At 33.2% G+C, this 27,260-nt stretch overlaps 2 protein-coding genes across 4 annotated transcripts; both read left to right on the plus strand.

Annotated features, from left to right (window-relative positions):
* Positions 1-5,959: 5,959 nt before the first annotated feature.
* Positions 5,960-15,386, plus strand: LOC101265193 (lysine-specific demethylase JMJ26). Its single transcript, XM_004232538.5, has 14 exons — positions 5,960-6,610; positions 6,689-6,801; positions 7,355-7,454; positions 7,565-7,706; positions 8,349-8,412; positions 8,498-8,607; positions 8,732-9,219; positions 10,148-10,477; positions 10,701-11,096; positions 12,372-12,444; positions 12,514-12,599; positions 13,328-13,447; positions 14,724-14,785; positions 15,112-15,386. Exons 1-14 carry the CDS (start codon positions 6,080-6,082, stop codon positions 15,188-15,190), a joined length of 2,694 nt encoding a protein of 897 aa, XP_004232586.1. The 5' UTR covers positions 5,960-6,079; the 3' UTR covers positions 15,191-15,386.
* Positions 15,387-16,218: 832 nt separating this feature from the next.
* LOC101264883 (monosaccharide-sensing protein 2-like) lies at positions 16,219-21,451 on the plus strand. Of its 3 annotated transcripts, none has more exons than XM_069293781.1 (6): positions 16,219-16,349; positions 16,980-17,128; positions 17,550-18,116; positions 18,822-19,720; positions 20,229-20,416; positions 20,686-21,451. In XM_069293781.1, the coding sequence occupies exons 2-6, from the start codon at positions 17,050-17,052 to the stop codon at positions 21,122-21,124; spliced, it is 2,172 nt and encodes a 723-aa protein (XP_069149882.1). In that variant the 5' UTR covers positions 16,219-16,349; positions 16,980-17,049; the 3' UTR covers positions 21,125-21,451. The 3 variants fall into 3 exon arrangements, with proteins under 3 accessions (XP_069149882.1, XP_069149881.1, XP_069149883.1); XM_069293780.1 differs by lacking the exon at positions 16,219-16,349 and adding an exon at positions 16,364-16,589; XM_069293782.1 differs by lacking the exon at positions 16,219-16,349 and adding an exon at positions 16,611-16,706.
* Positions 21,452-27,260: the final 5,809 nt, after the last annotated feature.

The following is a 27,260-nucleotide window of genomic DNA, read 5'->3' on the forward strand; positions in this document are numbered from 1 at the left end:
TAGTCATAATAATAAAATGATTGATCTTTTCACGTATATACCATTATTTTGACATTGTTATGTGTGATACATATTGGGGATGATTGCCTTTTATTATAATTGGTTAAATTATACGTTTTAGAGTGACTTAATTTTTCCCTCTGAATTAATATAATGATTAATTTGTAAATAAACAGTTACTGACATAACTAACTTTTTGTCGATATTTAATTTATACAATCATAATCAACTTTTTGTCGATATTTAATCTATACAACTAATTTATCATATATAACGACAAAAATTATTTTACGGTTAAAAAAGATATGTTCATTAAAATTTAAAATTTATTTGTACCCCATATTACTATTTTAATAATCAAACTCTTTCCTCAACTTTGAACAATGATCATTCTCCTCTGCGTTTCTCATTTAACTTTTAGTAATCAAACTCTTTCCTCAATTTTATTTTATTCTTAATTTTGATGAAGTTTAGATTATACTTTATGATAGAGTATACCACAATTATAGTTTACTACCTTACTCATGAACATGACATTAGTTATTTTTGGAAATTCTTTTCTTTAGAAGTATTCATATTGATTTGTAATTTTTTAATTTCTTTTTTACCTTATTTATAATTTATTAATATGTATACCAAAAAAAATGATCAATAATATATGGGACGTAGAGAGTATATTAATAAATATTATTTGATTTCATTTATTTTGTTTGAAAAAATTAAAAATAATTTTATCTTGTTATAAAATCAAGCTCATAAGAATATAATCATAAAGAGAAGAAGACAAGAGAAGTAGATAGAAGAAGGGGAATTTTCTTCTTATTCAAGTGTATTTAAGTGTCATCTGTATGTATTACAATAGTGAATGAACAACCCTATTTATAGAGTGAGAAATCACTCCAAAGCTCACCATATTAAATATCATAATAAATAGATACATTCTTATCCAAAAAGGTTCATGTAACCTAGTGAATATGAATGGTTGTTCATGTACCAACCTTATGGACTATCCACTCATTCTATGAATTTATAACACTCCCCCTTGGATGTCCATAGATAATGTGCCTCGTTAAAAACCTTACTAGGAAAAACCCTGTGGGAAAAAATTCTAGTGAAGGAAAAAGAGTACACATATCTTTTGATACGCACCATTTGTTGCCTCATTAAAAACCTTGTCAGGAAAACCCAGTGGGAAAAAACCTCGATCAAGGGAAAAAGAGTGCAACGCGTATTATACTCCCCTGATTAAAACATCACTTAATTTCTTGTGATGATGTCTCCAATCTTCGTACATTGTGGTTGGTATATTCTTTTTAAAAAAAGAAAAAAGAAAAACCGCACATTTCTTGAATATGGTGTCATTTATCTCAACCAGACGCACTTTTGACTTGCTTCATGGAGGACTTTTATTTCTGCAGAGCAACATTTGCTTTATTGATCCCCAGGATATTATTGTGCCTCCACGTGCAAACACATAGCATGATTGAGATAGAACTTTATGCAGATCAGATAAATATTCTGCATCTGCGTATTTTGTCTTGGATTCCTCGGAATAGAATAAGCCCATAACTATGGTCCTTCGAGGATATTCAATCATGTGTTCAACACCATTTCAATGTCCTTTTATCGGGGAGAAACTGAATCTTGCCAGTAAATTTACTGCAAAACAAATATCTAGTCAAATATTGTTAGTAAGATGCACTAGTGCCCTGATTGCACCAAGATAGAGTTTCATCACCAAGAAACTTATCATCCTTCTTTTGAGATCAAACTGAATCATCATTTATGTCAAGTGATCTCATAATCATTGGGGTACTCAATGAATGCGATTTATCCATATAAAATTGCATCAAAACTTTTCAGTGTATGTGCACCGTTAGACAAATATTTCATTTGTCAAATTATCAATCTGTAGGTCAAGACAAAATTTTATCTTACCAAGACCTTTTCATAAAAATACAAGGACAATTAGGGTCATTCTTTTGTACCCTTTTTCTTCCTTGACTATTTCAATCCATATAAGGATTATTGAAGCTTTATTGGAAAAGTTTCTTTCAAACTCTTATATGCTTCAGACACCTCGATTGTTTCAAGGATTTTCATATAACATTCATTGTCTAGCTAGACATTACAATTATTCATTTACATGCATTCAAGTTTTCATCTGCTGCCAGATCAAAACAAACCTCATTGCATCCACCAAATGAGAAAACATCTCCACTAATGTCAGGATTTTTGCGATAAACTTTTATGCCCTAAGGCACAAACTGTATTTGATATCTTACGGTTATACTATCGCATAATAACTTATTTGTACCCCACTGACATTATACCTTAATTTATGGACTACCAGTCCAAAATGTCACTTTTCTAAGTGAAACAAAATATACTTGAATTGTGCATTTTACTTGGCCAACCATTTATCTGTCCACACTATATGACAGATTTGAATTCAAGATCCTCGTCACAATTTATATCATTGAGCGCTACCTCATATCAAAGATACCGTCGACGGTTATTTGATATCGATTCCAACAAGACATAACTTATCGAGATCTCTTCATTTTTTATTATCAGGTACCTGAACCTTTTTATGAAGTGTTATGTCAATGTGCTCTTTTATAGCACTTGCCTCATTATCATGACCATATTGATCATTTGCTCCTTCCTTCTTTAAGGAATTTTATATTTGGAATCAATTGGTCTATTACGCTTTCGGCGTATCATAGACTCTGTCCTTCAAGGACTTCACATTGGAGCATTCGCAACTGAATTATATCATAGGGTCAGTGCATTCATCTGACAACTGATTTGCAACATTATGCAACTGAATTATCCCTTGAACTTTAAGTTCACATATTTATTTAACGAGGATCTAGATAATTTATAATTAACCTCACACATAATTTTCAGCTATCAATCATCTCTCCCCCTAATGTTAGAAAATCTAACATTCATTCCAACCTTATTTGGAAGTTCATCTTTGTGCGTGGTGGAGCAATTAAAATCATGACCGCACATTCAACAATTTAGATGAAAATTATATGGTTCCTGACCCTGAACCAATTTTAATGGGGAAACCTTGTTGGTTTGATGCATACATGTGTTGCTACATGTTAAACAAAATTATCTCATACCAAATCTTATTTGGGAGTTTTGTTCTCATAACCATGATTTAGCTATAATTGGAGGCATACAATTTCTGCTAAATCAACCAGCATTATCAATATAATTTCATAATTTGGAACTATGCTATTAATTTTAACAATTCGAGCAAACAACCTTACAAAAACCAATTTGTAAGTTGACAACAAAATACATGTGACCATCGCATAGATGCATTAATCATATAGTTGCAAATGATCCACATGACAGGTGAACAGACCCATATTCACCCTTTTATATGTTCCAAAAATTTTTAGGGGATTACAGTCCCGACCTTAGCTGGTACAATGATCATTTTATCAAGAGAACAAGCAACACAAGAGAATTCTTGAAGAATCTTTATTTCTTCATCATATAAATCACCTGAATTCTCAATCACGCTTGCATTACATTTAATCGGAATGGTCAACCAGTCATGCCAACTGATTTTTATTTTAGTACACTTATAATTTACTTTTACATGTGATTTCATCAGCATGTACATGTTTGTATGGAACAAACAAGAGGAAAAGTGGGGTAATATTTTACATAAACATTATAACCCTCTTCGGTTGTAGTGATTTATAGTCTCAATATTTATTTTCATTCATCCGAAACTTAAAAAGTTTCTTTTGAGACTTACTACAACCCCAATATTATTCCTCTGATAATAGCACAACTCGTTAGAGCTTGCAATTAATTTTGTGTACTATGACATATTGCATGACACCATCCCTATGGTGAGCATCTCCTTCAAGGAGAAAATTATATTATTATTGTCATGGTCAAAATCATTACGAGCAAGACGCCTTTCTTGCTTTACTTTTGTTGTACCATAGGTACACAACCAATGACAAATTTGTATTGCCACACAATAATGACCACAACCCTTATAGGCAAGAACTATTTCTTTCTTTTGCCCTTTCAGTAGTTTATAACATAGTGACGTATAAAACGTACAATACAATTAGCCATTTCTGCCGAATAAAATTTATTTCCTCTCAAATCTCCTGTAGAGATGAGAAGTGACATGTATCATTTTTTTTTCAAACCTTCCATAGAGGTGAATTGTGACATATATCCAACCCATAATGATTTTATCACATCTGGACCCATTCTCTTGTAGAATGGTCGAGCATTCACGATACTCATTACAAGTCACATTCTCTTCGAGGATTGGACTAATTATTTATATGTACTTCATAAATTTGCATTATAAGCACATTGTCATGGCTTTAAAATTCATCATATTTCCATGACACACCTCAACATCACTTTGAAAGATTAAGTGTACCATCACTTTATCTTCTTGTATCATGATAGAGGATTTATAAATTTGTCAAATTATTGGGTTGACAACATTCACAAGTCTAATGACCTTTCATACCATTTTGATAATAAAAATTGCCTTCACATTTTGAAGGACTATTTGAAGAACTCATAGTGTTCTTCCTTTTATAATCACTACAATAATGACTATTATAATTCCGTCCCTTCATGCTCTTTTTCATATTGTTAATCATTTGTCATCTTTCAGAACTATTTACTGCTACCACATTCATATGATAGAACGGAGCAAGTGAACATGCGATTTTAAAATTATCATATGTTGCTACCACATTTTTTTCAAGGAATGGAGCAATTCAATAGGACGAATTTCAAGACTTTTCATCAAAGTCTTAGTCATCATTATATCATCACTATGGTGCATTGACTCAAACTCAATGTCTTATCCATATAAGGCGTGTTATGCCATAATTCTATGGGACTTGAACCCAATCACGGTGCATCAAAACTCAAATTGATGTCTTACCCTTTTGGTGCGATAGAACTTAAATCTATCGTCTTATCCTCAAATATTTTTATTATGGTGCATCCGGACTTTAACCTGATGTCTTACCCTTTTGGTGCGATGAAACTTGAATCCATCGTCTTACCCTTAACCAATGGTATAATAAACCGAAGTACAACATGACTCACCCTTTCAGTCTTTCAAAACAATCAAAATAACATTCAAACTCATGCTATTAAAATTTTATACCTTCTTCTATTTAAGAAGTTTTGTATAGCATGTTATATTCAACCAATAGTAGTATATGTCTTCGGTTCTTGATAATTGTTAATGACTGAATATTATTTTTATTCTAAATCATAAAATATTCTAGAAAATACATACCTGATTTTATGCATATAATACTTTGATCTTCATAACGAGATCAACCAAAATATGAGCTAAAGAAAAACAAGAACGCACTCTCAATTTGATAGAGAGTCGTGCTGATAACGTGTTATAAAATCAAGCTCATAAGAATATAATCATAAAGAGAAGAAGACAAGAGAAGTAGATAGAAGAAGGGGAATTTTCTTCTTATTCAAGTGTATTTAAGTGTCATCTGTATCTATTACAATAGTGAATGAACAACCCTATTTATAGAGTGAGAAATCACTCCAAAGGTCACCATATTAAATATCATAATAAATAGATACATTCTTATCCAAAAAGGTTCATGTAACCTAGTGAATATGAATGGTTGTTCATGTACCAACCTTATGGACTATCCACTCATTCGATGAATTTATAACATATCTATTTTATTATTGCTATTAAATACTATTTATTTGTCAATATTATTTAAATGACTTATTAACTAATATGAATGACAAGATTATTTATATTTATTACGAAGAAAAGTATGAAAAATAATTAGTTCGATCTTCGAATTAAAAATATTTTTTATTCTAATAAAATCTTCTGTAAAAAAGATGGTGGGACCCTCTTTTAGAGTTCACGGAACTCCAAAACCTTAGTAGTTACCAAAGAATGTTCTCTTTGTAAATCCCCACATACACACGAAACAAAAACAACTATTGAACCGTTTGCTTTTACAGTTTTCCCTCTTAAAAAAACAAACCTAAAAAACCACAAGGTAGATCAATGACTAAGCGGAATCATGGCGACGGCGAGAAACGTTCCTCGGTACCGGCGGATGATCTCCGTTGCCATAGATCAGATGGAAAGAAATGGAGATGCAAAGGTTTTAAGGTTGAAGGTAAATCCATGTGTGAGCAGCATTTACACCGTGCATCCGCTAGTGTTTCTGTCGTCAAGAGAGTAGAAAAACGGCGAAAAAGATACGTTGCGAGAAGCGATACGAGTGATTCTGATGATTTAAGTGAACCAGAGGACGATAAGCCTGTTCCTGTTAGTTTAGGTGATCCGAGGGAAGTAGTAGAGGGTGAGGGTGACAAAAAGAAAAAGCGTGGCAATGAGGAGAAACCTTGTTCTAAATGGATCAAATCTCCTGAAAAGTCTTTTTCGAAGGGAATAAAAATGGTTTCACAAGAGGATGGGGAGAGGAGGGTTAGTAGAGTGGTGAAGAAAGGGGTTGAATGTGACCAAAATGATTGCACAAATCCAAAGGACAAGAAGAAGCCTGATCCAAGGAGAAAGCATTTCAGTACTGATGTGAGATTCATTTGCTCAAATCCAGATGTAATTTTTCTGTAATTAATGAGCGTAACCTGACATTATTTTACTAAGCAGGACCCATATGATGATTGCCAGATGTGCCATCAGTGCATGAAAAGTGATAGAAAGGTTGCGAGGTGTGGAAAAAGATGCGGTAAACGCTATTGCAGCCCATGTATTAAAAGATGGTAATAATTTGTTGGTTTTACCTTTTGAGGGTTTCTCACTGTTCTTGTTTACTCAATCAAATCTGTTTTTGAAGTCAAAGAAGCTTCTTTTTGGTGTCAATGTTCCGTATTTCTGGATCAGCTGTTCCGTTTACAGGATATTTTAGTGTTTACTGAGGGGATGCATGCGAAGAGATGCTTAGTAGAATGCCAATGAATTTTCTTTTCATCACAGGGTGAAATTGTAATTATCTTTCTTGAATCCACCTCTTACGACTAGCTTGAAAGATGGATTAGACTTGTTAGCAGCTGCTATTTCTAATGTTTTCTCATCTCCCTGCCATTGACTACATTATGAATTTATTTATTTAAATTAGGTAAAAAGCTAGTCAGGGGCCTCTTTTCGTTTGAAACTGTTGTAATTAATGACAAAAGAAGTACTGCTGAGCAAGCCCCTCTCTGAATGTAGAATCTGTTAGCTAATCGAGTAGCAAACCTGCCCGCACACATATGTTTATTCTATATTGGTTAATGATCTATCTGCAAACATATTTCATTCGAACCACGAATGTAGGTACCCTCATCTGTCAGAGGAAGCAATTGCCGAGGAATGCCCCGTTTGTCGTGGGAACTGCAATTGCAAAGATTGTTTACGCAAAAACATTATTCCTAAGGTTAGATTTTGCCACATATATATTACTACGTTCCACTTTCTACTACATACCTCAGGCTTGTGAAGTGTGATTGCAGAATGCTGATGCATTATCTTCTCCTTGTATTACAGGAAGCAAAATATTTAGGAATACCACAGGAAAACAATGAAAGAATTAATTGCTTGAAGTATCTTGTGGATGCACTTTACCCATTTTTGAAAACTTTTATCCATGATCAGACTATGGAAAAGGAGATGGAGACATCAATTAGAGGTATTATGTGTACCGCTCTTTTTCTGTACTTAAAATGATTCCCCGGTGATATATGCATACCCTTTTAGTGACTTTTGCCTTCCATCTGCTGCTATTTGTGCACAATGCCTTTGTTCTGAGGTATTATTTGCTCCTTCTTGGGTTGAACTTTGTATACAAGTTTTTTGCAATCATGCTTATAGTGGAGGCATTTGTAGCTTTAAGATATATTAAGAGGCTAGACCAAAGTCCATTACGCAGTAACTTGAATTCACTTCACTAAATCTTATCACCTTTTTAAGGAGTCTGATTTATTACCAAATAGTTGGGAAGCCTTTCAAATAGGATGCAGTGTTTAACCAATGCAGGAGATACTTTTCTTTGTAATAACTACAATAGAATGTGACTTCACTTGGAAAGTTATTTTGTTCCATTTATATGTCATAGTCAGCTTGAAACAAAGCATAATTCCTGTTTCCTTGAGGTCTTAAGCGTGAGGTGGATTAAGTTACATGATGTAAAAGAAATTTTGGTCTTTTCTGCAGGTGGGGAACTTCCTGTGATTTGTTGGTTTAACTCGCTATCTGCTGCTATTTTCTAGTGATTTCATACTTTTCAAAGTAGTTACCCATTTATTCAGTCAAAATGGTGGCTATGGTGCAGGTTCGTCACTGAAACGGCTAAGAATACCAAGTGCCTTCCTTTATAAGGATGAGCGTGTTTATTGGTATGCCCCTTTCTTGACTTGCTCATTTTCTCCCTTGGTTCTGGTTGTCTTACCCATTGACTTAATATGCTATCTTTTATTGCAGCAACAACTGCAATACCTCCATTGTTGATCTTCATAGAAATTGTACAACTTGTTCTTATGATCTCTGTCTGACCTGCTGTCAGGAAATTCGAGAAGGCTGTTTTCTAAGAGGTGAGATAGTGGTACTTGTTTAGTTTCATAATAGATAAAAAACTTTACCTGCAAGGAGGAAATCTCGTGTCATGTTCACCTTATAAAACTTCTTCTAGTTTGATGAATAATGCTGATTGTGCAGATGAAGACAGAAGGCTCCCTGAATGGAAAGCAAAAGAAACTGGTGAAATACCTTGCCCACCAAAGGAAAGAGGTGGCTGTGGAAATAACCGCCTGGAGCTTAAGTGTCTCATTGATGAAAAGCAGGTTGAACAGATAATGAGGGAAGTTGAAAACTTAGTCAAAGCAAATTCATCTGCCAGTGAGGCCCACTCCACTGAAGAACAGTGTACCTGTAACTCTAATAATAGAAGAAAAGCAGCTTCCAGATCAGATTCTGATGACAATTATTTGTTCTGCCCTTCAAGTGACATACAGGAAGGGCACCTGGAGCACTTCCAGAAACATTGGAGAATGGGAGAACCTGTTATTGTAAGCAACGTTCTTGAATTAACATCTGGATTAAGCTGGGAACCAATGGTGATGTGGCGTGCCTTCCGTAATATAGCAATCAAGAAGGGCTCATCAGATTTGATGGTGACAGCAGTTGATTGTTGTGATTGGTGTGAGGTGCATCATCTTGATGGTCCCTTCTCTTTTATTTCCTGTTCTACTGGAAGTCGTAATCTTTTGTGTGCTTGATTTGCTAATCTACAAAACTTTTAGAGTTTAAGCAGCACATAACCAAAATGAGTAGTATTTTCTGGAATTACAGCACTATATTGTGCAAGCGCAGTTTTTTCTATGAGAGATAATTTCTAGTCTGTGAGTAACCCAGTTACAATCATGTAATCCCTTTTCTCGTTTTCTTTCGAGGTCTTTGAAGAGTCTCATAGATACTATGTGTTATTGCTATTATGTGCAGTGCTCTCTGGCTGTAGATGTCCTTTCATGTACACTATATCAGTCAGTGATTTGAGTTCGTAATTTATACCTTGGATGCAATTAGCTAACACCTTCCATGTTGATGCCACATAATGATATTTAGAGAATATAATGTAGCTTTCCAATGTCATAGCCTGGCTGTTGTCTGATTAATTCAAGCCTGAAATTGAAATGTATAAACTTGAGGCGAGATAGACTCCATTGTCGATAAATTGGTCCAGTAATTAAAAGCTATTGCCTCTAAAGATTCATTTGGTAAGAGCAGAAAGAGCATCTCATCAAATGTTTAAATACTGTTTGCTAGCCTTTTATTGCCTACCAGTAATATCAAATTTAGAGTATATAAAATTTTGTGATGTCCCAAATTGAGAGTTAATGCATCAAATGGGAGGGAAATGTTCGTTGGAGAGACTGAAAACTATACACTGCATGGTCTACCTATAAAAAGATAATCAGTGAATTGATGCTAGGTTCACTTGAAATATGATATGGTTGGTTCAGAGGGTTCATGATACTTGGTTGACAGAGTCACCATGGCTCTAATCTAGCTGATTAAAATGTGTCTTTCTGTCAACGCTGAAATAAACTTGTCTTTTGTCTTCATGTTTTTCAGGTGGATATAAATATTCGTCAATTTTTTAGGGGTTATGTTGAAGGTCGAGCACACCCAGATTCGTGGCCCGAAATGCTTAAGCTTAAGGACTGGCCCCCATCTACAGAATTCGAGAAGCGGTTGCCACGCCATGGAGCAGAATTCATTAGAGCCTTGCCGTACAAAGAATACACACATCCCCTTTCTGGTATTCTTAATGTTGCTTCCAAACTTCCAGATGGTATACTGAAGCCAGATCTGGGTCCAAAAACATATATAGCATATGGATTTGCTCAAGAACTTGGACATGGAGATTCCGTTACAAAGCTTCATTGTGATATGTCTGATGCGGTATGCATTAATAGTTAATAGTTGGTTTCCAGCACATTAATTACCCTTGTGCCTTGACCTTTGATGCCATTAATTACCCTTGGGATTTCCTTTTCCTAAACATGGTGGTATATTTGTGTAAATGCGGAAGAACTTAAAAATTACCTTTTTAATATAATTTCACACCATTTTCCAGTATTATTTTAATTGTAAAAATTAATTTGCTATTTTCTTGATGTTGCAGGTGAATATTTTAATGCATACTGCTGATGTTACTATTACTAAGTGGCAGCTTTCAAAAATTGATGAGCTGAAGAAAAAGAAAGCTTCTGCTTCAGATGATCAAAAAGAACTAAATAATACTGATACAGATGATCATCTAGTTCGTAAGAATGATTTTGCATCTGCAAAACAAGAAAAAGCCAGTGATGTTTTTTCCTCTGACGAGAATGTGCAATTGGAGGGCAGTTTATCTTCTGATCAGGTGGTTGATCTTGAAAACAAGTTTGATGGACCAGAGGAAGAAAATGGTGGTGCAGTCTGGGATATCTTTAGGAGACAGGATGTTCCCAAGCTCGAGGATTATCTTAAAGAGCATCAGAAGGAATTCAAGCATACACTTGGTTCTCCGGTGGACCAGGTGCATATCCCTCATTAATGTGAAACATAACGCATAAGTGTGAAAAAAGAATATGTTCCTTCAATCCATAATGTGTGCTGCACTATTATTTTAAAGTAAAGAATTTGAATCAATCTTAATTGATAGTTTTGTAGAGAAAAGTGAAATAGTAGTTTGTGTAAAAAGTGGATAGATAATTGTAAAATGTCTTGTCAATTTTGATGGTATCTTTTAGTTGCATTTATTTGAATTGATGGACAGAGAGAAACTTATCATTTAAAGAAAGAGATGAAGTACTATGGATTAAACCAAAAGAGCAAAATAGGTCACACGGGAACCCACATGTGTTTTCGCAAGTACATGGGGTTTGCAACATGGGTATTGTCTCATACCGATAGTTGAAGCCCTTAGCAAGATGATGAAGATTGCAGCAACAGGTGAGTTCCTAAAAGGCAATGCAGCAATAAATAGGGAACAAGCACAGGTATCTCACCTGGTATGCAGATGATATGCTTGTGAAGTGCCTTGTGGAGATGGAACAATTTGGAAGGACTAGCAAAGGACAGAAATTGAGAAAGTCTTCTTAATTTCCCTTAGTACATTCATATCCGTAAAAGTGAAGAACTTCAATATTGACTCAACTTTAGTTACTTGTTTAGGATTGTCATTGGGGAGAGACACTAGCAAAATACAATATGGAGTATAGTGATTGCACCCTAAGGGTATGACCTAGTGGATAATGAAGTGGATTGAGAATCATGAGGTATTAGGTTTGAATCCCAATACAGACAACAAACAACACTATGTGAATTCTTCCTATTTATTTGTTTTAGCCTTGGCGGACAAAGTTACCCGAGACTTGATGTTAGTGGTGGTGGTGGGGACCATGTATCTTGTGGAACTAGTTGAGGTTCATGCAAGCTTGTCCAGACTCCACAATTATAAGTAATAGATAAATATGCAGTGTTTTTCTTCTCCATCATATGAACAAATGAACATCCATCAAAAAACAAGAGACAAAGTACAATTATAGAGCTTAGGAGCATTAGTTTCATGGCAGTGCATGTTGGCTGGTGATAGTTGTGTTATCTTGCTTACTTTGCTGTTCATTAACCTGTAAACTGCAGTATGTAGGTGCAAGAACTTTGTTGTCTATCAAATTCTTCAACTGTCCTCTGGTCTATTTGTTTCGTCTTTAGTAGAACACACATTCTGATGCTGCCAAATTATTTAAGATTTTATCTAATTGAAATGTTAGTAGTTAATGATTGCTTTTTTGCTAATTCAACTCTGTAGGTTGTTCACCCAATTCATGATCAAGTTTTCTACTTAACCACGTATCACAAGGAGAAACTCAAGCAAGATTTTGGTTAGTGTGATACCTATTTAGATGTCATCTATTTTGTGTTCACCTTAGTAACTTATTTTCATACTGTAGGCATTGAACCTTGGACGTTTGTGCAAAAACTTGGAGAAGCAGTTCTCATTCCTGCTGGGTGTCCCCATCAAGTTAGAAATCTGAAGGTGCAGTAATCTTTTGTTACTTTTATGCCATATACTTCTTAACAGTGATCCTAATTGAGTTCACCTGTACCATATTGCTTGCTTCGCCAGTAGCCCCCAACCTGTTAAAAAGGTCCTGTCATGCACAAAGAAATAGGGGAAATAAACCCAAGGCACAAGAAAAGCTTGGAAAATTTTCACTGTAGGTTTGGTATGATAGATTTCGGTAGACAACTATATGGTGTTTATCCCCTCATCTTCATGCACATCCGTGCTGCATGAACCTTAACCTGTCTGCTTATAATCATCTGATCTCCTTTGAAATTTTAGAGTAGGAATCTTCTTTTATATGCAAAATGTCAAGGATGGAGCTTGCATACACCATACAGGCATCACATCTCTTGGTTCTTAGCAAGTGTTATGTACCTAGAAATAGCTACAGATATTGTTTCTTGTAGCTCATTTGTCTAGGCTACTTTTTGCTTGTGGAATCAATTGCATTACATTACTTGAACTATCAAAAGGGCATATTACAACGATAGATCTCTTACAAAAACTTGTGAGTTACACTTTGAACTGTTCCTTGCTATTTCAACTAGAAGGTTGTGTGATATGGTGATATTTTTGTGATCTTGGGTATTACACCCTAGAGGACATGTGAATAAATTTTTAAGTCTCCCTGCTTCATTCTACATCATGATTCTGTTTTCCATTCTATCTCATCTGTCTCTCTTTTTTTGGAATTAAAGTCTTGTATAAAGGTTGCTCTCGATTTTGTTTCACCTGAAAATGTGGGCGAGTGCATTCGCTTGACCAAGGAATTTCGTATGCTTCCCCAAAAACACAGGGCTAAAGAGGACAAGTTGGAGGTGAGCTCTATTTCTTGATTCTAGAGACATGCTAAATACTTCTGTTTATGATCTTCAGTAACTCTTTAATTTTGAGTTATGGACCAGAAAATCTTAAGAAAATGATTGTTGATATGATACTCCTTCAATGGAGTTACAGCGCTCAACAAGTGTTATTACTAATTCAAAAAAGAAAGGGAAATCTTTGGAGATATATGCTTTGTTGTAAGCTTGAATTCTGTGCATACATGCGAAACAGGGAATTGCAAGCTGTTTTTTTTTTTTGATTATTTCCTTTTTTAAAAGAATGGACGGTCTCATGGGATTTGACGCTTTAAATCCTGGACTCATTTGTGATCTTGTAATTTCCCGAGTTTTTTAAGGATTTAAGCCCATGTTGGTCCTGTTGTGAATGCATTAATGAGCTATGATAGGTATTTTGTTGGAACGGTTGAAATCCATGAGAAGTTTTGCCATTTCCACCTCTGCTCCTTCTCCTTTTCTTTTTGTATATGTTTTTATTCACTTGAATATAGAAGCACGTCTGGGGTATGATTTTGTAGAAGTACTGTCTTATTCTTTTAAAGTGGACTATGTGCAGTCTCCTATACTGCAATTGTATGACATCTCATTAACGAAGTTTGTTGCTGTTAGCTCCTCTTTTACACAAAAATTTAGAAAAGATTGCTTAATGCTTAATTTAAGGTTGCTTAAAATAGTGATAAAGTCTTAGTGACTCTTTCTTCATTATGGCTAGGACAATGTGTAGGAGAAGAGGATGTGTCAATCATTTCCTCACTAGCCATAGTTGGTTTTATAAATGAGCTAATCGATAACTAAGGTGTTATTTTAGGAATTTAACTATGTTTCTTTCTCGTTAGCTTCTCCTCGTATCCTACTTGTCTTGCATTGTTTTACTGAATATTAAAGATTTTGCAGACTGATTTTCTCTTCAGATGTGTTGTAGTACTTGAGCTAATCAATCTATTAGTCTTAGTTTTATGGAAGAGGTTATGCGGCCTAGATGAGAATTAACTGGAATATAAATTAAGATAGCGGGTAGGACTAGTTTCGCTGTTTGCTGACCTGACCATAGAAGAACATTGTAAAGTGAAATTAGGTGGCGAATTGATCGAGAAGTAGCAAAACTGAAAAAAGAGAGGAAAAAAGAGGGGATGTGAAGTACAAATTTATATCTTTTTATTTTGTTGCTTAAAATTCCTCCTTTTTGTTTATGAAGTTTGTTTTCCGTATTGGCCACGGGAGTATAACTTTTCATTTTTGCTGTTTGTATTAGGTGAAGAAGATGGCTTTATATGCACTGGAGAGGGCTGTAGCTGATCTAAAGGAGCTTGAATGGTGAGTGGAATAATTCAGTTTCTTTCCTATGTTAGTTCAGTAATGCATAACTATTTTTCTCTATGTTAGTAGTTATTGTTGAGATTTGAACTTCTCTTTCTTCCCTCTTCCTACACCATTACCATATCGAATCTTTGTTGCACTAGTACAAATTCTTTAATATGCAACGTTACTCTATAAATTCTGCAGATATAGACTGTAATGTTTTATTAGATTAGTATCTGCTAAGAAGTCTTCTTGTCCTGAAAATTTTGAGCGTTCATCTCTTTTACTAAATAATGATGGTTTTTGTCACTTCTAATAGAATTTATCCAAAATGTGCTCAGTAATGACAGAGCCCAGGTGCAGCAACCACATTCAAGTAGTGAGCACAATCCTGTTCAAACTAAAGAGGTGGTGGAGTAGTTCCATTCTGTTGCTGTAATATACATATGCTTGTGTAAAAAGAGTGCCGCAAATGACTCTTTTGTATCATCTAATCTCTACTGTCATCAGCCAAAACTTTTGCATGTACATTATCCCTGATTCATCTTACAGCTCCAACTTAGGAGAAGCCACACCTACAGTAATATGAAATGATTTTTGATTTTTTGAAACATTTGTGGACCTTTTGAATTCACTGATGTTTTGCCTTAACCCTCATTTTGTACACAAGACTATGTTCTACACCCTCCTACTTGTTTATGATATCGTTGAAACTCCTGTTTGATGCAAAATGTGATGATAATCAATGTCGATGCTTTTCTTGTTCACTCATGGCAGACTAACCCTATACTCTGTTATGATGAACGAGATACAACTCTTCACTTCTTTGAACGTCATGAAATCCTCATGTAACACAATGTACATTGTGGTTGATTTCCAATTGAATTGCATCATAAAAGTCCTTTAGCTGAATATGTGTTCCACATGGTGGAAAAAGAAAAATCTATTGATGTTACATGAACATGTAATGCATGTGCTACCTTATATGGAACATTATTCAATTCAATTAATATATAATAACTCATATATGCATGAGTTACACAGACACTGATGCAGTCATGAGGGACCTAAAAGAGCCAAAAATTAAATAATATAAAGTCTTTATTAACACATGGGACCAAGAAATACTAACATAGTATTTCACACGTAGCAGATCAATTTTCATGCACTAACGTAACGTTGTTCATTGACAGACACCACCTTTTAAAGTTCATTTTTTTTTCTAATAAAAAAACAAATATATCAGCAATCATGACAAATAAACTGATATAATTCAATAGTGTAAAATAACATTTCTTTTCTCCATAATATAGAAAATCATCAAATTATTACAAATATTTTGAAATCAATTAACTTTATATTCCAACATAGAAAATATAATTTTAATATAAATGTGTTGATCTAACCGAATAAAAATAAAGAAAGATAAAATAAACAAAAAGAAAGAAGAGGGAATATGCATATGATTAGTGAAAAATGACAACTGTCATCAAAAGAGATGAATTAGAACAATGTAAACGCAGAAAATTTCGAATCTTTGCTATGAATGGAAGAGTAAAATAATGAGAACCAAGTAATGGTGAGAGTATATAATTCTAACAGATCCAATATTTCTCTCTCTTTTGTCTGCAATTTCTGTTGTTTCTTTTTTCTCTCTCTAATACACACACAAAAAAAAATCATATGGTGTTATTGTCTATATACTAACATTAACCCCATTTTTTTTGTTTCTCAAGAGAAATTAAATATTGGGACTTTATAAAAGTATAAAAAAGTTTCATTCTTTCATGTATTTGTGTTCACTCTTTTTCACTCCCAGGTATTGTAATCATTTTTTTGTGTGTATAAGTAAATTAAAGAGAGAATTTTTAGTTTTATGTGTAAGTGGTAAAGTTGTTGTCATTCATTTCAGTTGTGGAAACAGATTTTTGCAAGGGTAAGGCTACAGGCTACGTGCAATAGACCGTCCTGTGCGTAGGGGCAACTTAGTGCACTTTTTTTTTTGGTTGTTATGTTGTGGGGTTCTGGAATTATGATAGTAGTAGTTTGTGGCAATTTAGATATAGGATTCTTGAAGCATTTTATAGGATCTTTCTTCCTGTTATATAATATGATCCTGTTTTTTAGAACTGAATAATTGGGGGGTTATGGCTTTGATTTCTATATGTTTGTTCTTATTGCTGTTGTCTTTTGTGTGTTCTGATTTTAGGTGCTTCTGCAATTAGGAGAAGTTGGGGTTCATTATTTCCACATAAAGCAAAAGATTTGATTTTTTAAGGATGGACGGAGCTGTGCTAGTTGCATTGACTGCTGCCATTGGCAACTTGTTGCAAGGATGGGACAATGCAACAATAGCAGGTATTTTCTGCTTAATCTCATGTTCGTTTTTTTCGTGTGTGTGTGTTTTCTGTTCTCTAGAAAAATTATCTTTAGCACTTTTTGTTGTGTCTGTGATATACATGCTAATAGAAGATAAAGAGAAATTCTAGCGTCTCTATTTCTAGTTTATCGTCTATAATAGAGAGAAGTACTAAATTCTGGATTAAAATGAGTTTAAATGGAGCGACATGGATAGGTGTGAAATTCATATTGCTTGTGAGTTGTGGTGAGGCTTAGCTGTTGACGATTTAGGGAATTTACACTTTACAGTGATTCCTAGTGTGACCATCAGAACTTCAACGACACATGTTTTTAGCTACATACATGTTCCAACTTTGGCAAGATCTGGACATACTAACACTAAGGCATGGTATTGTTTATTGTTTGTGATATGTTTCAGGAGCTGTTCTTTACATCAAGAAGGAATTCAATTTGCAAACCCAGGCAGGAATAGAAGGGCTAATTGTTGCTATGTCGCTAATTGGAGCGACTGTGATCACAACATGCTCTGGACCTGTATCTGATATGTTTGGTCGGCGTCCAATGCTTATTATTTCATCTGTCCTTTATTTTGTCAGTGGTTTAGTAATGTTGTGGTCTCCAAGTATTAATGTGTTGCTTCTAGCAAGGCTGTTGGATGGATTTGGTATTGGTCTTGCTGTAACACTTGTTCCTGTTTATATATCTGAGACTGCCCCACCAGAAATAAGAGGGCGTCTTAATACCTTCCCTCAGTTCACTGGAAGTGTTGGAATGTTCCTCTCATACTGTATGGTCTTTTCAATGTCGTTGACAGTGTCACCTAGTTGGAGACTAATGCTTGGGGTTCTCTCGATTCCTTCTCTTGCTTATTTCTTTCTGGCTTTGTTCTATTTGCCTGAATCTCCGAGGTGGCTTGTTAGTAAAGGTCGGATGAAAGAGGCCAAAAAAGTTTTACAGAGACTACGTGGCAGGGACGATGTCTCAGGTATGCCTCCAGCTACCATTTTTCTTTACAGAAACAACTTATTTCTTAAGTTCTGTAAGTTTGCTCCTAAGTTTAATCTTACAAGAGTTTGAGCTAACTTTCTTGAACGCCCTGCCCTTCCTATCCTTTCCCCATTTGCAAATTAAGTTCAAGCTTATAATAGAAATCTATTCATAAGTTGAATCTTGTTGCAAGCTGTAAGCTCAAATTTGCGGTTGATTTTGTAAAGACTAAAGCCCATTTGTTCTTTTCTCAAGCTTCAAATCGATTTAAATGCAACCGGTATAAACACATTAGATGCCACTCTTCCACATTGAATCATTTCATTTAATTGAGTTATTGCAGAGCCTTCTTTGTCCAACTCTGCTCAATTTATTTGCCTACTGTATTTCAGGAAATAAACTTTCATGAGCTCCAGATTAAAATATTGGTTCGTTTTTCATGTGTCACTTAATTCTATATGAAAGCAGCCATTATTTTTTCTGAATGCAAATTTTTTTCCAGAAAAACTTACTGACAGAAGTCAAGTTTTACAGGAAAACAAGTATCTCCAATTTATGAACGATAAGTATTTTATTTCTCAAAAATATTAAGGTTTGGTGATAGGTAAAATAAGGTTTTTTCAAACTTAAAGGTACTTCTTGGGTTTTTAACACTTGAAGTAACCAGAATCCTAATGGGCACGAGAATCCTTTCCGCTTGCAGGTGAAATGGCCTTGCTGATGGAAGGTTTAGGCGCAGGAGGCGAAGTTTCTATAGAGGAGTACATAATCAGTCCAGATGATGAACTTGATGATAACCAGGAGCATGCAGTAGAGAAGGATCGTATCAAGCTATATGGAGCTGAAGAGGGTCAGTCATGGATAGCCAAACCTGTTACTGGACAAAGTACTCTTGGTCTGGTCTCCCGTCATGGGAGTGTAGCAAACCAAAGTGCTCTTATGGATCCTATGGTCACTCTATTTGGCAGTGTTCATGAGAAGCTACCAGAGATGGGAAGTATGCGCAGCATGCTTTTCACAAATTTTGGCAGCATGTTCAATATATCAGAGAGTCAAGTAAAACACGAAAACTGGGATGAAGAAAGTCAAAGGGATGGTGACAAGCATTCTGATGCTTCTGGGGCAGAATCTGATGACAATTTGAGGAGCCCATTGCTCTCACGGCAAGGGTCAGGTACAGAAGGGCCTCCAACCTCATTAAGCATGAGACAGGGTAGCAGTTACAATACTGCAAATGCTGGAGAACATGCCAGTATGGGTATAGGTGGTGGTTGGCAGCTAGCATACAGAAAAGATGAGAAAAAGGAAGGAGCACTCAAAAGGATTTATTTGCATCAAGAGGCTAGTGTTGGATCAAGGCGTGGTTCAATTATGTCCCTTCCAGGTTGTGATGCTCATGGAGAAGGTGACACCGTACATGCTGCTGCTTTAGTGAGTCAGTCCGTTCTTCGAACAGAGAGCATCTTGGCTCAACAGACTATTGAGGAAGCAGTAGAGAAACAAACTGGACCTATTACAAAGGCGATTGGTTGGAGAGCTCTTTTTGAGCCGGGAGTCAAGCATGCTCTCATAGTTGGAGTTGGAATTCAAATACTGCAGCAGGTAAAGGGGGCTTATGTTTGTTTTTATGATATCTCCAAAGTATGAATAGAACCATCAGAGATTTTACCTTTTTTTAGCTTGGTTCTTATTAAGAAGAAACACAATTATGTGGAATCAGTGTTGAGATCTAAATACTGCATAATCATTGACTTTCTGCTAAGATCTTGTTTTACCTCCATGTCTTGTGCTAAAATCAAACATTTCTCGCATGAGGACTTAGCAAAGAACATAAGAGAATGAAGGAACAGATTCGTATTAGCAAATATCAACTAGTTGGGAGTGAATCTTGATCATGTGGTCTTAGCGTTTGTTAGAAAACCTCGAGTTTTGGAGAACCCCTAATTTGTATTTGAAGATAACGTATTGAGTGGTAGAGTGAGATGTGCCCAAATGGTGTAAATGTATATACAATATCCATATAGTTGAGTCAACTTGTTTTGGATTGAGTAGAATTTTTAGTGTTGTTGTTGATGATCACGCGGCTACTCACATCTTGTTTCTTAATCAGTTTTCTGGTATAAATGGGGTTCTCTACTATACTCCCCAAATTCTTGAACAAGCAGGAGTAGGAGTTCTGCTATCAAATTTAGGTATTGGTTCAGAATCGGCATCATTCCTCATAAGTGGCCTCACAACTTTGTTAATGCTTCCAAGTATAGGCATTGCAATGAGACTGATGGACATTGCTGGCAGAAGGTAACACTAGTTCGCTTATTTCCATAATCTAAACGAAACCTGGAAATAGCAAAAATATCAAGCTTTGCTATATCAATTACTCGTTTACATACACACTTGGATTCCTTGTATATGAATTTGGTGTTACTGAAACATTCATGTCTTGGATCAGATTTCTATAATGTGGTAATACAAATTAAGAACTCTAGTTACACTTGTTCATTTCAAAACTTAACAAGTAGTTATATTACCTTACCCTTTTGAATAATGTAATTATATGACTTCTCCAGGTTGCTTCTGCTGACTACTTTGCCTGTCCTGTTACTGTCACTGATCGTACTAGTCCTAGGTAATGTAATCGACATGGGTGAGGTCACGCATGCTGTGATCTCCACCATTAGTGTTGTCGTCTACTTCTGTTGCTTTGTCACGGGTTTTGGTCCAATTCCCAACATCCTCTGCTCTGAGATATTCCCCACCAGTGTTCGTGGCATATGTATCGCTATATGTGCTCTCACATTTTGGATTGGAGACATTATTGTCACTTACTCACTCCCCGTCATGCTCAACACCATCGGACTAGCTGGTGTCTTTGGCATCTATGCTGTAGTATGTGCCATTGCTTGGGTATTCGTTTTCCTCAAGGTTCCTGAAACAAAAGGCATGCCCCTTGAAGTCATTACAGAATTCTTTGCTGTTGGTGCTAATAAGCAACCTGGAAAAGAATAAACGCGGTGGAGATTCTGAACTTTGTCTACTTATCCTTGCTGAATGTGAGGTATGCTATGTGATCAACTGTTCTTCTATCACGACTGAAGGCACTTCGCGGTAAAACTATGAAAAGGGTAGTCAGAAGAAAGACATACCACTTTACAGAATTATGGTTAGAAGAGGTTTCATTAGTTTTTCTGTTTGTACTTCTATCATCAATTTAGCTCAAATTTGAATATAAATTTGTCTTTAGGCACTTTATGATGCTAGTTTTTGTACCATTTTATCGATACCCTCACTTCATATGTCTTCATTTGAATTATAATCTTAAAGTTTGATTCACCAGTGAATAGTTCTTCAGTATGCATATTGTCAAAATAGTTATAACCTGATATTGGTATTATAACACATAGTCTGGTGGTATGTGAAAAGTTGGTTTGTGTTTGCCTAAGACCCATACTGGATCATCAAAATTCATCTTATACCATGATGTTACAATTAGAAGGACTTGTTAAAGATATAATTATCTAAATAAAAGTATGATTTTTTTGGTAACTCAAAAAAAAAAAAGTGATCAGTAAACGCTATATTTTACGGTAAGATAATGCATCATGACCTAAAGATTTCTTGTCTTGACTTCATTTGATGTCAGTTTACAGAAAAATTTAAAGATTGGTTTGTGGTGTCATGTAGAAGGAGGAAAGTAAAATGAAACAGTAAGAATAAGCAATGAAAACAACCTTAATGGATGTCCAATTCAGTTAGATCTACAACTTCCTAAGTATCTTTCTAATGGATTCTTGGAACTTGCAAGTGGTCTTAGTAATCATCATTTTTTATCTCAAAAATTTAAATATCTTCTACACTTTTCATGTCATCAAAAATAGATATTTTCAGATATTTTTCTTCATTTATTCCCTCTGTTTTTGTATTAAAAGTAATTATCCAACAATAGTTATTAAGTTTTAAATAATTAAGAGATCATTTTTTGTTTTCTTTTATCTATTTTATTTTTGTTATTTTCTTCGTCTCTATTTACTTGTCAAATATGGTTCTTTTAACTTGTTATTTTTGCAAATCAAGAAAAAACTTATCTTTTTCCTATTAAAATCTCAATTTTGATATTGAGTTAATGTCTTAAAACAATATAGAAAGTAAATATATCCGAAACCTATCAATTAATATGGATAAAAATAATAAATTCCCTATACAATTATTTTAAAGAGGTGTATCATGTTAAAATTTAACAAGTTAAAAAGAGACTAGGAAGTATTAAATACTATTTAATATCTTATACATTTTCCACAACATTTGATTTAATATATTTGAAAGGCAATATAGTACTGTTACTCATATTATTTATTGTATTTAAAGTGTGTACTAAGTAAAACACTCTAATGGATAACTAGTACTATTAAACACATAAAGTACATTTTGTCAAAAACAAATATCTTTTTACATAATAAAAAACATATAACTAATATTTTTTCTCCAATTTATCCTTTAAATAATTTTTTTTACATAATAAATAAGAACTACTCTCTTTTTACATTTTAATTTAACACATTCCTTTGAAAGTAGTAATTAATAAAATGATAAGTTTTTTATATCTCGCTTTGGATATAATAAATTTAATATTTTGAAATTTGCACGGAAAATGATTATAATTTATAATAATGATAACTCAGTCACAAAATGACAAATTATTAAATTAGTTTTTCAAATTAAACAAGTAAGAATGGATATATATTCTTACTACAATGAATAAATAAAATTGAACCATGAGAGTATTAATTAAGAAAAATTTAATAAAAAGCACCTCTTATCTTCTGAAAATAAGTAAATATTTAAAAATGTGCTCAAGCAAAAACACCATATAATATGAATCAGATAGAGTCCTTTTGTAAAGCAAAATATCTAACTCCTACTTGTCAATAAAAAAAATATATTACTTTCATATAAACTTAGGAGTTAATCATAATTAAATAACATGTAATCATGATTTTTTATGTGGAAGATTGAAGTTTATCTTTTTTTACTTTTCCTTGTCATGAAAACAGATATTTGTAGCCACTTTTATTAGATAATAAAATAAGGTTTAGATATTGTCTTGATTTACCTAATTATCTACTAACCCTACCTGTCCTGTTAGGGTCGGACATTCGGTGATTTGAAAAGTTTGGTTTGATTTATCAAAATTTTTATTTTGTAAAAATAAAATTTGAAATTAGTTTGATTTGATTTATTTCGATTAGATTTGAAATTTTTTTATAGTAATGACACTTTTTACATGAAAATATTTTCATTTGATGCTTATATTTGATTTTTATAAAGTTATTTAATTTAATATAAACACTATATATGAATTACTATTTCTGTCTTAATTTATACGATCATTTTCTATTTTATTTATCTAAAAAAGAATGACACATTTTTATATTAAGTAATAATTTAATTTTAAAATACACATTTTATTATGAAGGAAATAACTTATTGTCACATAAATATATATCCCTTATTTTGAATTAAAATTTTTTTTTAACTCTATATCAAATTAAAATGATATAAAATGAAACGGAGAAAGAAAGTAATAGATATTTACCATCCCCTTTTCCTACACAAGTTGATGGGGATTGAGTATTCACCTTCCATTTGTTTTTAACCCAATGATAAGGGGTTTTGGTTATAGTGGTGGTTTTTAATTTTTTTTTAATCTCTATCCATTTTAGTAATAATGGGTTATATAACTTTTTGCCAGCATTGATTCAACAAGTTTCCCTCCTCAGTGTCACTATCAAATCGGATAATACGGTGTAATAGATAAGATTATTATTTTTAGATATTTAAATTTTAAATTGTGAGTATAAAGAAAATTATAAAAAAAAATTAAGTAATATAAATTTAAATTAATTAAATTTTAATATAAATATCGAATTTGAAATAAAAAAAAGGTTAGCTTCCTGTGTTGAAGCATTTGTGGTAGGCCGCTAAAGTTGGAAGGTACATGACATTACATGAATGAACTTAAAAATAAATAATGCGCACTACTTCTCTTTTTAAGCTTTTTCCCTCTCTTTTGTTTTAATCTTTAATCCCCTTTCACACCATCACCCAAAATAAATTGCCGTTTTTCATATTTCAAACTTAAATTTAATATCTATAATTAAGAGTGAAACAGTTACATTACTGCATAACAATCTATATTAGTGTAAGAAAATATTCTTAATGTCTTGAATTATCACATATATGTAGTTTTTTAGAAAAGACTTTTTATCTTTTAATAAATAAATAAATTACGTAATTATATGATTATCACTTGTATTGAAATGACCTACTTTAGTTGTGCTTTTTGAATTTAGATTTGCATAACTTTAAAACACATAGCTAAAATCTAAAACTTATTTCGCTATATATTCAATATTTATAGAATCGCGTAGAGTGTTACATGTATGCAATCAAACATGATGTTAGAAAATTGCACAACAATCATGTCATATAGAGTGAACTATTCATATTTTTGTGTTGCTCCAATCTTAGGAGGACATTTGAAAAGCATTGTAGTAATTAATAACTACACAACTATGTCACTACTACAAAAATAATAAGCCTCTTGATTTGCGATACATTTTTGGAGTCCATTTGTGAAAATGGTTTTTTAGCCCGGCCTGAATAAGTTTATTGATTTGTAGGGCTTGGGAAATATTGGTAGAATCAGTCCATGGGCCAATAAAAATTAACTATAAATATAATATAATTTTAAAATTTAAAATTAAAGAGAGTTCAAACTCAAAACAATTAGGTTATTATTTCTATTTAGATATTTATACTTTTACTTGGAAAAAAACATAATAAATATTATAAAAATAATTTTATTTGTGGATTTAATTAAAAACTAGTAACATTAACATCATGTAATATTGTTTTGTCGATATTAATGATAATATTTTTTAATTATAATGTATAATTTAATTCAATAATTTTAAATAATATAATTTTCAAAAAAGTGAGCTGGCCCGACAAGCCTGTAGCCCACGTACTTGTCGGTTGGGCCGACCGTATTTTAACCCACACCAAAATGGGCTAGCCCGACCTGACCCATAAAATGTCGAAACCTGTATGGGTTAGCCCGAATGAGATAAACTAGTCCATATTGACAGCTCTATCACAACTAACTCATCAAAAAATTAGGTTGATATGCAGTGTAAACTGACCCATAAGAAATTTTGTTAAATCGTAGCTAAGTATTAATTTGAATATCGTGGCACATTATAATACCTATTAAGTGGCGATGCTTTTATTTACGGCCAACATTAGCCAAACCTTTCTAAGAAAAGGATGGTAGTTATTAGTCAAAGGTACTTAGCATATATATATTAGTAGGCCAAAATTACTAATTTAAGTATAAATCCTTTCTTAAAAAGGCACTTAGGTTGATATTCTTCTCCCCTTTCCCATCACATATTAATTTCTTTTATAACATTATTTTTGTAAAAGAGAGCTTTAGTCTTTTTGTGGCTATAGAATCACAAGTTTGGGTAGAATAAAGAAATGTTAATTTGTGTCCACTCTTCATATCTATTTATTATTACTTTTCTCTTTTGGAGATGTTCCTCTTTTTTAGGAGGAAATTGGAAATTGCTTTCAAAGTATTGTTGCATGGATGATATCATATGCAAATCCAAATCTAACATCTTTGAGTCAGTATATGATTTTTTTGATGTAGAATGAGTGTAATATGACTTTTTCTTTTATTACTATTACGTAATATGTGCGTATAAATAATTCGAGACTTCGAGTCAAAGAGTTATTACATTATTTATGATTTCTTATATCGTATAGATAATTTGAGACTTCAAGTCAAATTATTTTTATATTTTTTTCTTCTTCATATAAATTCAGTGCTCAGTCAAAAAGTATAGACAAAGTGACTTCTTTTTCTTGTTTGGGCCCTAAGTGCAACATCAGGATAATATATGGTTGTTTAATTAGTTGTAAAAGCAAGTGTGAAGTCTGTTTTTATAGTTTGGTCCTCCTTTTATTTTTTCTACCACAACTTGCCCAAAAAGTATCGTTTGATCTATAATACTACAATTCATTTGTGAACGATAAAGAAATAATGAACAATTCATTTCTTAAATCAATTTAGTTGTTCAATTTTTAAGATTATTTTTTTAATTTTGTTCTTTATTAGTTAATATTAAAATTAATTATTAACCAATCATAAATTTAACAATACTCTTTTCGTCCACAATTGTTTGTCAGGTCATGCATTTTCTTCAAGGAAAATTTAATACAAGATATAATTTGATTAATATAACTCTACTATATTAAGAATATCAAAAATCTATATAATTTTTTAAATTGAACAAAATGGAGTAATTATTAAGGGCATAATTAGTGATTAATTATTTTTTGATTGTTTAAATCAATAATTAATCTTGGACATCTATTCTTAATATACATGCCAAACAATTGTAGACGAAGAGAGTAATTAACAAGGATAAAAATAAAAGGTTATGCTTAATTTATATCTTAATTTTCTTTTCTTAAAAAATGTGAAATACTTTAGCAATTCAATTAATATGAACCGAAGGAAGTAATCGAAGAATCTGTCCAAAAATATACGCGAGGGACTATGCTAAACTTATCTCAAAGTACAGGGACCATTTTGTCATTTTTTTTCTCTTACAATAACTACCGTATCCACAATTAAGTGATTCAACTAGAGGCTACATTTAGCAAGGCTCAATATTAAAATTAACTAATACTATGCTTTTGAAGTCTATTATTTTTTATTTTTTTAAAAAAAATTATATAACATCGTTCAAATTTCGAAGATAAATTTTTTAATTTTGATAATAAATTCGGACATAAACAAATTTCAGAATTACATTACTAATTTGCCTTCCTCCCCAACAAGAAAGAAGCCAACGTTTCACATTTGTCATCTTCTACTCATTCACATCACAACCACGTTACTTCATTTTTGTTCTCTTCCACTATTTTTAGTTAGTTACAAAAGTCGTAGCCAAACAAATTGAAACGAAAGAAAATATTAATGGTTACCATTTTTTTGTGAATTTTGAAATGGAATTTCGACGTAATTACTTAAGTTGTTGTTAAGGCTACACCATTGATGTTATCTTTCACTAGA

This window comes from Solanum lycopersicum, chromosome 2 (assembly GCF_036512215.1).
Source record: "Solanum lycopersicum chromosome 2, SLM_r2.1".
Taxonomy (NCBI): Eukaryota; Viridiplantae; Streptophyta; class Magnoliopsida; order Solanales; family Solanaceae; genus Solanum; species Solanum lycopersicum.

Bases quoted from the DNA above. Each gene is read 5' to 3' on its own strand.
- LOC101265193 (XM_004232538.5), top strand. From the start codon at position 6,080: ATGACTAAGCGGAATCATGGCGACGGCGAGAAACGTTCCTCGGTACCG. The intron at 7,707-8,348 runs GTATTATGTGTA...GCTATGGTGCAG, and splicing joins GATGGAGACATCAATTAGAG to GTTCGTCACTGAAACGGCTA. The intron at 11,097-12,371 runs GTGCATATCCCT...TCAACTCTGTAG, and splicing joins TTGGTTCTCCGGTGGACCAG to GTTGTTCACCCAATTCATGA.
- LOC101264883 (XM_069293781.1), top strand. From the start codon at position 17,050: ATGGACGGAGCTGTGCTAGTTGCATTGACTGCTGCCATTGGCAACTTG. The intron at 18,117-18,821 runs GTATGCCTCCAG...TTCCGCTTGCAG, and splicing joins TGGCAGGGACGATGTCTCAG to GTGAAATGGCCTTGCTGATG. The intron at 20,417-20,685 runs GTAACACTAGTT...TGACTTCTCCAG, and splicing joins ATGGACATTGCTGGCAGAAG to GTTGCTTCTGCTGACTACTT.